The 12,299-nt window shown below is 32.8% G+C and overlaps 1 protein-coding gene across 1 annotated transcript; it reads right to left on the reverse strand.

The window, feature by feature from the left end:
* Positions 1 to 8,331: 8,331 nt before the first annotated feature.
* LOC133790907 (uncharacterized) lies at positions 8,332 to 12,299 on the reverse strand. Its single transcript, XM_062228747.1, has 6 exons — positions 12,140 to 12,299; positions 12,011 to 12,050; positions 11,516 to 11,596; positions 9,439 to 9,625; positions 9,099 to 9,366; positions 8,332 to 8,732 (listed from the first exon to the last, which is right to left on the reverse strand). The coding sequence occupies exons 1-6, from the start codon at positions 12,194 to 12,196 to the stop codon at positions 8,526 to 8,528; spliced, it is 840 nt and encodes a 279-aa protein (XP_062084731.1). The 5' UTR covers positions 12,197 to 12,299; the 3' UTR covers positions 8,332 to 8,525.

The following is a 12,299-nucleotide window of genomic DNA, read 5'->3' on the forward strand; positions in this document are numbered from 1 at the left end:
CATAAGCCTTGCTTAAGTCAATCTTAATAGCACATCTTGGGGAAGTAACAGCCCGGCCATAGTTTTTAATAAGATCCTAAAAAATCATGATGTTATGAGCTATTGAACGACCCCTAATAAAAGCCCCTGGTTCAGTTGAACAATAGTAGGAAGAACAAAAGCTAATCTAGAACATAACAGCTTAGCAATACATTTATACAAAGTTGTGCAACAAGCAATTGGCCTATAGTCTATTGCTCGGGACGGATTGGCCACCTTAGGGACTAAATACAAGGAAGTTTCATGGAGATCTTAAGGAAAACACCCTGTTTCTAAACAATGACTTATAGCTGAGCACACTTCATTCCCAACAACCTGCTAGGCAGCCTTGAAAAAACCAGAGCCATACCCATCAAGACCCGGAGATTTGGTAGAGGGAATACCAAATAATGCATTTCGAATTTCCTTATAGGAGAAAGGTTTTAACTGCATTGTTTGGTGATCTATCGAGAGCTTAGGACCCAAATCTATACAAGCCATATTAATACAACTTGTAGCTGAACTCGGGCTCCCCAAATAACCTTTGAAAGGCTCAACAGAATGAGAGACAACTTCAGAAAAATTGTCCACCAGATTTCCTTGATCATTAAAAAAAGAGGCGATGCCATTATCTGCTCTTCGCTGCTTCAGATAAGCATAGAAAAATGATGTGTTCATGTCTCCCTGCTTTAACTAGTTTATTTTACTTCTTTGGGTAAAAAAAAACTATGGAACATTTTTTCCTGAACTAAGTAAGCTTCAGTAGCTTCCTTAACAACTTTCTGGTATCTAAACTCAGTCGGATTCACTTGCGCTTTTAACTGAGCTTCCTGGAACTTCTCTTTTGCCATGTCATAGCTCAATCCAATATCTCCAAATATATTATGATTAAACTTCTTTAAACTATGTTTCACCCTCAAAGTTTTTTAAAAAATAGCCCTTAACCCAGTAGCCTGAATAGGTAACTTCCAGCTGTGCCGAGCCACTTCAATAAACCTATGATGATCAACCCAAAAGTTGTAAAATCTGAACAACTTAGTACCCAAATTCACCTTAGGCTGAATGTTAACAACACAAGAACAGTGGTCTGAGACAACTTCCCATCTAAAGACAGCATTAGCGTGAGGAAAGAGATCAATCCAAGCCTCATTAATAAAAACATGATCAATTTTAGAATAGATGCGAGCTGGACCATTTTGATTATTAGTCCAGGAGAAAAACAAGCCTAAACTTCTTAGGGGAGTAACATGAGCCTCCTCAAGCCAACGAACAGAGTCAACCAACTCTACACCTGAAATCGGATTCCCACCAGCTCTATCCATACCAGAAAAAGGGGCATTGAAGTCCCCTAAAATAATCCAAGCTTCATTCAAGAGGGAAAGCCGTTGTAACCCCTCCCATAACCTCCTTCTGCCTTCAAAAGAATTAAACCCATAAACAAAAGTAACAAAAAACCTTTGCTTCTGACCAGTCATCTTAACCAAGCAATGAACAAATTGAGGAGATTCCTCAATAATTGTAACCTTAACAAAAACCCTCCTCCAAACTATCAAAAGTCTGCCCTCTGTAACCAAACTGGTATAAAACTCCCAATTAGGAAGCTTTTGCTCCATAAAATCGAAAATTTTAGTCCATTTCATTTTAGTCTCCAAAAAACCTCCAATACCAATTTTAAACTTACTACAAATATCCACTACTGATTTATGCTTATTAGAACTGTTCAGACCCCTTAAATTCCAGCTGAGAATATTGCTATTATCCATTAGAAGAGATTGGCAAGGGAATACATTCTTTATTACCACACAGATGCTCTTGAAGAACCTGAAACTGATTGATATTTCCTTGCCCTTGTCCTGAAATCTTAGCAGTAGAAGCTGCCATCTGACCAAGTTTCAGATGAGAGGCTACACGTGTAGGAGTGAGCCAACTCTTGCTATTCAGCTTAACCTTATCAACATCAGTATTTGCCAGATTTTTAGGCTGGGTTCCCTCTGATGTAGAGACTTGAACAACTTCCATCTCAGCAGTATTTTCCTGTTCCCCATCCTTCTCTACACTAGCCATACCCACTGGCTCCACATCAGTAGACACTTCCTCATCAGCATTCTTCCTAAACTTCAACTCCTCTTTAGTTGTAGATTCTTTTTAACCCATTTTGTTTTCAATTCTTTTCGACACTCCAACTCAGTGTGACCAAAACCAGAGCAAGCTTTACATTTAGCAGGTAGCCATTCGTAGTCCACCCCTTGTTCCATTATCTGACCAAGCTCATTCAGAAATTGAATACTTCTAGGGGGATTATCAATAACTTCCATTTCCACAAGAACTCTTGCAAACTAAATTCTTGAGCGCTCCCTTGTAAATTTATCAACCATAATCGGCTTACCAATCGTACTCACAAGTGCACTAAGACATTTGCTACCCCAATACTGCAGTCCTAAGTCAGGCAAGCGAATCCAGAGCGGAACTGAACGAACAAGGCGAATAGCACTAAGATCCGCAGACAATGGCCGAATGATAATAAGCTTCCGATCAAAATGAAGATTGTCATTCTCAAGAACTTGATCCCTTGTTGCTTCATCATTGAATTTGACCATGGTTAGACCCATTGTCATTCTTGCTATCTGAGCAATCCCTAAATGTCCCCAAACTCTTTTAATGAATCCTTCAAAAACAGCCATAGGAGGATTTGCCCCAAGCACCATACATATAACTGCAGAACTCCAATTCGCAGATTGGACCTTATCCTCCTATGTATCTACCTTTGCATATTTCCTACCATCTTTGAATAAAGGCTCAGTAAACTCAAGTTTCTGATCAGAAAATGAAAGCTTACTAGCTGTAAATTGCTGCCATTGACGTTGAGCTGAAGCTTGGAAATCCCCTTCTTCAACCTTATTCGCCCAAGTTGCCCCATGCGAGATCGAATTTACTGGTCCATCTCCCGCAAAACCTTCATCCTGAGCACTTCTAACCCCAGACAAACGTTGCTCTTCATTACTGAAATCCAAACCCTCTTCTCGAGCCTCTGCATCTTCGTTCAACAAACCAGACTCTGGGCCTTTAAACACCAGATCGTTATTAGGGACAGAACTACTAGAATCCTTCTCATCCTGAACCTGCTGAGTCTCTTGATCTTCTACCCTAATAACAGGCTTACGAATCAGTTTCTTCCTCTTCGCCATGGGAGAGAACAAACCGAACCCCAAGCCTTTTTTTTATTACATTGAACTTAAGTAGCAAGAAAACAAAATAATATATCTAATCAAATGATAAATCGACATCAAACCTTACTAATTTATAAAATTTCACACATCTCCCACAATTCGAATACCAAAGAGAAATCACCATAGATCTAATCTACCAAAAAATCTTAGTTGAAGATGAATCGAAACTCGGACTAAGACTAATGAGAGAGATGGAAAGACTTTCTGATACGAATTGTAACCAAACTTATATCAATGCGATTTTGGGGTCAAGTACTTAATTATTTATTTAAAAATAAATTTAATTAATTAAAAAACCAGAAATTAAAAAAAATCTCACTTCAATCTCCTCCTTTCTCTGAATGAAACCCAGAACCCCATCCTTCTAAGAACCAAAAATTTAACTCTAAATGCTTCTAAAATCTCATTCACCGTGTTTGGCTTCAAATTGTTCATACTCTTATACTCGGGCTTCCTCAAAATCTCTTCTCTATCCACCACCATCAAACCCATTGATGGATCCAACTCATTTACTAACCAAATCCACGCTTCACCCACCCATACATTATACCAAGTTTTCATATAATCGTAGAATAATATAAGATCTAACTATTATATGTCCAGAATCCACCATTAAAATCCAAATTCTCAAATTCCCAATTTAGGAAAAAGAATCTTTTTTTTCTATATCATAACAACTCATATCAAACATTGAAGTTTTTGGGACTAAATGAAAACTTAGGCACCTAACAAAATCCCAGCCAGTCAAGAAATCAAACAACCCAGCCTAATCAAGAACCCAACCCAGTCAAGAGCTCCATCGACACACACACATTGTAAAACAAACTCAAATCTCATAAAAAAATATCAACTAGCCCAGCCCAGTTAAGAAGCAAAGGAATTGATATTTTACTCAATTTGTAGTGGAATACTAAGTCCATTGACACTGGTGAATGGACTTTATATCAAAAGTCCTTTTAAACTTTCCTATTTGTCAATCAAACAACAGAACTCAACCACTTTTTATTTCATTCTTTTCATTCCCTTTCCATTATCTTCAATTAAACGCAACTTATGAATTGAAATTCGTGTAGAGATATAGACTTTAGAATATAATTATCAATGAATACAATAATATAATTATATATAATATGTTAAATCAAATTTAAGACAACTTAATCTCAATTTTTAAGTGGAATTTGTAATTTGTTTAATCATAATTTAATTCCGAGTAGACATGAACATTTTTAGCTTTACTGATCTAGTTTAACGTCAAGGCATTTTGGAATTTTTATAGGCTATAACAGTAAAAAAAAAAGTTTAGATTTTGTATTTTGCAAAAGTTACCAATCGGACTCTCTATTTTGTTAAATGACAATTTGGACCGTGTGTTTTGCAAAATAGAACATTTTAGAGGAAATTACACTTTATATGGGATTTTTAATAGAGTGTACAAAAATATGGCTTTTTTTCAAAAAAAGTTCATCTATGGCTTTTTCTAAGAATTTTCATTTTTATGGGTTTATTTTTCCATATTTTTGTATAAAAGTTAGTTTATGCCATAGTTTTACTCTTAATCAAATTTGGAAGGGTATGTTTATAATTTGATTATTATTTTTTATATTGTTTTTATATTACTAATTTTATATTAAATTTTTCTTTGATTATTTTACAATTTTTTTTTGTAATATGAATTGTTTTTAAAATTATTATTTATTTATTATAAACATTTTTTTTTAAGATTGTACGTTTTTTTTTCAAATCCTGGGTAGGATAACCAGTTACTTGATTGATCTTAAAAAAAAATCATAGAGCTAAATTAAATAACATGTACCAGGAGGGGTAACCAGTTATCCTGAGAGGAGTAATTTTCTACCATAAGAGAGGTAACCAGTTACCTAAGAGAGGTGACGAGTTACTCATATTAAATATGAAAAGAAACATCAAATTTGAAGGAAAAAATGAAAGAACACTTCATTAAAAAAGGAAGAAGAAGTAACTATGATTTCAGTAACATAAGTAACTAGTTACCATAAAGAAACCATAAATATACACATACAAGAACGTGAAAGTAACCAGTTACCCTCAGAAATATACACACAAATAATGTGAAGGTAACCAGTTACCCATTCACGTTGTCATATTTTTATTAGTTTTCTTTCCAAATTTTGATATTTCTATAAGTGTTACAGTAATTGATTTGAATTTTTTTTACATAGGAAAACACTATAAAAAAATTACAATAATAAAAGATAATAAATAAATAAAATAGTAGAATAATTATATAATGTTCAAATATATGTGTGAAAAAATTGAAAAAAAAAAAAGAAATAGAATGAGAAAAGAATAAGTACAAAAATGAAAAAAAAAACAAAAGAAATGATGAATGAAAAAAAATAGATGAATAAATAAGAATGAAAAGAAGAAGAAGAAAAATAATGGAAAAATGAAAAGAAAAAAAATATGAATGAAAAAATTGGTAGAAAAAAATGAAAAAAAAAACACATATGTGTGAAAAAAGAAAAAAAAAATGGAAGGAGAAAATAATAAATACAAAAATGAAGAAAAAATAGAATGAAAAAAAAACTGAAAAAATATGAAAAAAAAAACAAAACAATACAAATGAAAGAAAAAAATAGATAAATAAAAAAAATGGAAAAAAGAAGAAGAATAATGAAAAAATAGAAAGAAAAAAATTGGTAGAAAAAGAAAAAATGGAAGAAAAAACAAGCAAGGAAAAAAAAAATAATAATAAAAAAATGATGGAAAAAAATAAAAATAAAATTACCTTCAAATCAAAGAAAACATAACTATGATAAAAAAATATGATATTTCCATATATTTAGTTAGCTACCATACTTTAACTTTTTCTTTAATAAATTTCCCATACAAATTAAGAAAAGTATAACTCCCATATTTTTGCACATTGATGGTATAAAAGCCATATTTTTTAAAAATTCTCAACATTTTAATACCCTGAGCCCGATTTTGGTCAAACTATTTTTTAATATGACCAAAATACCCTTAGTTTTATAAATAATTTTATTTAATACTATTAATATAATGCTATTAAATAAAAATATATAAAAAAAATCAATTAAATAATTAAATTTAATTGATTTTTAAATACAAACTAATTCAAAAATTAAAATAAATTAAAACTCAAAACAAAATCAAAATTAAAACTAACCCCCCTCTCTCTCCTCTCTCATTTCTCCTTCTCTTCCTGTCAACCGTAGCCGCCCCTCCATACCAAGCCCTTAGAGAAGTGATCGCCCAGACCCACCTCTCTCTCTCTCTCTCTCTACCCACCTCCCTCTCTCTCTCGTGTTCTTCTTTATTTCTTCTCTATTTGAATGACGCTATCTCTCATCCCTCTTTAATTCTCTTTTTCTCTCATGGTCATCTTCTTCCCAACGTCGGATGGAGTTTCTCGAATCTAGGCTTTTTTCTTCTTCCTCCTTCTCAGATCTAGGCTTTAAATAGAGGTGGGGATGTGATCAGTATATGCATGAGTCTAGGTTTCCTTTGGAGGGTGTGACTTCGGCAACAAAATCTGGGTTCATTTAAGGGGAATATTCAACGAGATTATGACTTGGGTAAGTTTGTTTGAGGGGTTCTGGGTTCGTGGGGGGAAGCTACGGTGAGGATGTGACTTGGGCAAGTTGGTGTGGGGATTTTTGGGTTCATGCAAGGGCAGCTCCGGCGAGGATATGAGTTGGGCAGGTTCGTGTGGGCAATGGGCATCATGTGGGGGGCAGCTTTGATCTAATTTTTTTTCTCTCATGTTCTTGCCAATTTTGAGTTTTTGTTGTAATGGTATAAGGTAGGGTTGTGCAGAAATTTTTACAATCCGCCCAAACCAACCCAAAAAAACTGCTAAAAAACGCAACCCAAATAAACCGACCAAAATTTAAACCGCCCAATTGTTACATTGGGCGGGTTGAAAATAATTATCAACCCGCCCAATTAAGAATTTATTATTTTTAATATATTCAAATAAATATATAAATTAATTAAGTTTTGTTTTAATTTTTTTACTATAAATTTAAAATATTGTTTTAAGCTTGAAAATATAAACTTCACATTATTAGTACTAGTATTTAAAAGAAAAAAAATGTAAAAAAAAAAATACCACTTTTGTTTGGGCGGGTTGACCTGACCAACCCGCCCAAAAAAAATACAATTTCGGTTTGGGCGGGTTAACCCGACCAACCCGCCCAAATTATTGGATGGGTTAAAAAAAAAAAAATTCTTAATTGGGTAAGTTACGGGTCACTTTTGCTAACCCGATTATGACATTGGACGGGTAAAAATACCTTGTAACCTGACCAACCCGCCCAATGCTCAGCCCTAGTATAAGGTGCAATTTCTGGTTTTAATTATGGATTTGTTGGAGTGATAATTGCAAGTTGTTGGGATTGTTTATAGGCATGTTGGTTGATTTTCATTTGAGTGTTTGGGTGTTGTGTACAAATTTTGGAATAAGTTTTTGTTCTAAAATTGGGTTTTCGATAAAGATTTATGAGTAGTTTTTTTTAATTCCTAGGCTAGTGTTTTAATTTATATGTTGTTCATAGGAGATTCGAGCAGTATGAATGATTTTGGGTTTTATTTTAATGTTAATGTTAATTTTTTGTTTGTTAAAATTTTGGACTTTTTATTTTATCTTTAAATTTTAAAGTTTAGAGTTTTAATTAATAAAAAGATATAGTTTTTATAATTATTTTTTATATTTATATTAATTCTCGATTGAATAATGTTTTATTTTATATAATTTATTTTATTAAATAAAAAATTTGAGGATATTTTGGTCATATTGAAAAATAATTTGACCAAAATTGTACTCAAGATATTAATTTTTACTATTTTGCAAAACACAAAGTCCAAATTATCATTTAACCAAACAGATGTTCAATCGATAACTTTTGCAAAACACTTTTGCAAAACACAAGATACAAAATAGTATTTACCCGATTTTAAAAGACTGAAGTTATTTTACCAGATCTACCAATTTTTTAGCCTCTAGTTTTATGAGACAAACCCTTTAAAATCAGCGTCCGAAGTACACCGACGACCTCTCAAAGTGAGTTTAAAAGACGAAAACGACATTAAGGTTTCAGTCATATGAATTTATATTGCGAAAAATGAATGAATGCAGTATATGTTTATGTTCTAATTGATGATGAATGACACATTTCTTCTATCAGGTGAAAACAATAGGCAATGGATAAAAAAAAAAGCTCTTTTTCTTTTTGTAATCTACAAGTTTGTTCATGCCATTTTGATGAAGTTCGAGTACTACACCGTGACAGTGAACAGATAAAGTTTCAGGACGAAAGCCAGGCCCAACTGCAAGAGAAAGATGCCGGCTACAATCAAGAACCACCTTCGACCTGCTGACTCAATGTGAGCTCGAAGGTTAATCGCCACAAAGGTTGCCGACATAAACCCAGCTACACCTGTTACCACCCATCTGAAAATTTCCAACGGCACAACAGAGAGACACTGCAACCACGCCAAAAAAACATGTAGAGTTAGAGCTAGCCCTATCAATTATCTGGTGGTGGAAAATGTAAGTAACCACGAGATAGATTCTCAGCAGATGGCACCGAAAAAGAATGTATTTGTTATTTAGCATTATGAATGACTAGTGAACCATAAAATGAGTTGCGGGGTGCAGAGCAACGTTGTTAGGAAAGCTTTCTCCATGGTTTTTCAAAACAGGAAATCAAACAAACATTCCAGGAAAATATGTTTTTAAATTTGATAAATAGAACACCAAACTCAAACGCAATGAATACAATACATATTGCTAGCAAGATTCATAGCTGGTTTTTGAAGTGGTGTAAAATTCGAAATTAAGAGACTTACCAGAGCTGGAATGAAGACAAATAGGGAATATCCATAGAGACAAAACAGCTGAACAAGACCTGATGGTGCTGAGAAGTATTTAAGGATTAAATATAATCCAAGAGGAACAAGAGTGACATAGCCGTAGAACAAACCAGCAGACCAGGTCATAAGATTGATGTCATAGTCCCATTCTTTCTTTTGCAGTTTGTGTGCCACATATGTCACGAAAGTGCCAATAGAAGCAGCTACAAAGATAAGGGTAGTGCATATCCAGAATGGTCCATACCTGCACATAACTAACTTATGATACTGTGACCTCAGCCTCTAACAAATCAACAAATGAACAAGGAAAACTTACAAATCTGGGTTTCCATCTGTTTTCTCGGTAAAACCTCCAGTAAATGGAAAGAGGGTGTATTTTATCCTATCTAGAACATCAGAAGTATCAACATCAAAGTATGGTTTGTAAGTGGCTATAGAAAATGTCCGAAACCAACCACCCTGCTGGGGTTCATCAGAACTCGATACAGGTTTTGAAAATGAATCTGCGACAACAGAAAATAGTCAAAATACATAATATATCATCAACTACTACTATGAAAATACACAACAAAATATGTCAATCCATAAGGAAGTTAAGAACAATGAACTCTGAAACATTAAGGGTCTGTTTGGTAAAATTTTTGTTTTTAAATTTTTTAAACACAAAAATAGAAATATTATTTTATTTTTGTTTTTTTATTTTTAAAAATAAAAATATGTTTGGTAACTATTTTTGTTTTTTGTTTTTAAAAACAAAAAATAATAAACGTGTTTGATAACTTTTATTTTTATTTTTTGTTTAACAATGTGATGTGTTAATTTGAAGAAGAGAATGAAAAAATGAAAACTATTTAAAAAAATTTTGAAAGGGAAAATTTTCTATTTTCAAAATTTAATAAATTTTGTTTAAAATTTAAAAAAATAAAAAATAAAAATAGAGTTACCAAACGCTATTTTATGTTTAATTATCAAATTTTTAATTAAATAAATAAAAAACTGTTTTTTTAATGGTTACCAAACAGCTCCTAAATCTTCGAACATTTATGGAACTATATGGTTTATTATTTTAACATCTCCCAAGCATATTAATAAGAAACATATGGTTGTTATACTATCCCAGACCTCTTAGTCACAACACACAACCCCCTTAGCTAGACTCAAGTGGCATTAAAGTAAAAAAAAAATTCCATCAATTTCAATGTCTACGCTTTGATGAGCAAAATTGTTTGAAGTCATCTCTTGAAAAAATATGATTGAAAAGCATTTTATCAAAATATACCCCGTGTTCTTCTAGTTCTGATATCAATATAAAAACTAAGTTTTACAAGTTACTGTTAATGAATAGCGCCCCTAGTCCTTCACTTCTGAGAACAGTAAAATTAAAAACCAAACAAACACACAGGATTTATGGTGGTTCACCCTAAATTTGAAATCTATGTCCGCTAATTAATTTAGGTTTTCACTATGACATGGAAGAAGAAGAATACAAGCAGTGACAAAGGGATAAATTATTGGTTAACTTAGGGGTGCTATTTGTTAATTATTTTGGTTTGGAAAGCTACTTGTTAATTCTAAAAAAATATGTATCTTTGGAATTATTAGTTAAAAAATAAAAATAGATGTATTATTTTGAAAGTAAAAAAGTTATTTGTCAAAATTTTAAATTTTTGTAATTACTAATAATCAAGGCGTTACTACCCCTAAGTCTCCACTACTGAATACAAGAACATATCACTTGTATATCTTACAAAATCCCTGCAAAATTCTCTTTTCTCACTCTACCGAATTTGGCTTCCTAGTGTTCATTTTATACTGAAAAACTGGGGCAACCATAAAATACCCCTGCGTGGGAGAGAGATGGCTGTCTGTTATGATTAGGCTCCACACATCTAACAATTACATCTACTAAAGACTCTTCTCTTTCATTTTGTTCGTCCAATGTCCAACTCTAAAGAAATTATAAATTCCATAGATCTAAAACAATATAATACCAAGTGATCCAATGATATTTAATCAAATACCGACCATGTTAAGCATTTCAATCACATAAAATAGACGTTCTAACTCTATCTAGATAAATATCAAAACTGTCCACAATAATATCTATCATCCTAAAACTGATAGGTACTGCAAAACAATTTAAGTGATTGTCAGATGAAGTCAGAAAACAGAGAAGCATAAACCCTATTTCCCACAGTGGCAAAACAAGAACATCTTTTCTTTTTAGTTGTCGTTCATACATGGAAATTCAGAAATGAAACTTTAGACCCAAGATCTAAACAGCCCAATATGGATTGGATATGAATATATAACAAAGCAACAGATCAGGACAGGATCACAACAGCCCCAACCCACATTTGCAATTTAATTAACAAGATCGAAATTACTCATACCATCAGCATCACGAGGAGGGCGAGAAGTAGCTGTTATCTTCCCTTGTGCTTCAGACGGAGGAAATGTCTGAAGGCTTGAATCTGCAATAGTTATACATCATCATAATTATTCTCAACAAAGCATGAAAAAGAAAAAAATCAACATTTTTCAGACTTGCATCAGTACTGAGAATTACTGAAACTTAGAATCTAGCTCTATCACCAAAAAATAGGAAGAAAATATTAGCAATCTATTCAGTATATAAGTCGATACACCCAAACCAAACCAAATTTGATATTGACCTAATATTGCCAAAATTCACGAAAAAAACAAAAAACCAATAAATTTTCTTCTATGTTCCTACATTTTCCGGGTAACCAAACAAAGACTAATCGACTAGTTGCTTAACAAAAAACACTTATAAGCTATATTAGCTGAATAATTTTGGGATTAAACTCATTAATTGCAAATACAAGACAAGTGGAGATCCATAGATTTAATGCCTTGTTGTTTACCTTGGAATTTGACGGTAACGTGGCCTGGATCTGTGACAGCCTACAAAAGATAGAACCAAAATTATAGAAAGCCATAGATCAAAAATCATATGTTTATATACATATATATATAAATATAAGAATACATACAGGAACAGATCCAGAAACTTTTTGATTATCAAGACTGGTATAGTTGCCTGACATCATCTTCCTCAGCTGGACTCTCTTTCTCTCTGTCTATCTTGTTTACTGCTCCCTCTCCCAAAGATCTCTTTCTCTCTCCCTTTCTTCTGAGTTCTTACCTCGTCAA

The sequence above is a fragment of the Humulus lupulus genome, chromosome 7, assembly GCF_963169125.1.
Source record: "Humulus lupulus chromosome 7, drHumLupu1.1, whole genome shotgun sequence".
NCBI classification, from domain to species: Eukaryota; Viridiplantae; Streptophyta; class Magnoliopsida; order Rosales; family Cannabaceae; genus Humulus; species Humulus lupulus.

Bases quoted from the DNA above. Each gene is read 5' to 3' on its own strand.
- LOC133790907 (XM_062228747.1), bottom strand. From the start codon at position 12,196: ATGATGTCAGGCAACTATACCAGTCTTGATAATCAAAAAGTTTCTGGA. The intron at 11,597-12,010 runs GTAAACAACAAG...TAACTATTGCAG, and splicing joins CGTTACCGTCAAATTCCAAG to ATTCAAGCCTTCAGACATTT. The intron at 9,626-11,515 runs GTATGAGTAATT...CTGTTGTCGCAG, and splicing joins CCCTCCTCGTGATGCTGATG to ATTCATTTTCAAAACCTGTA.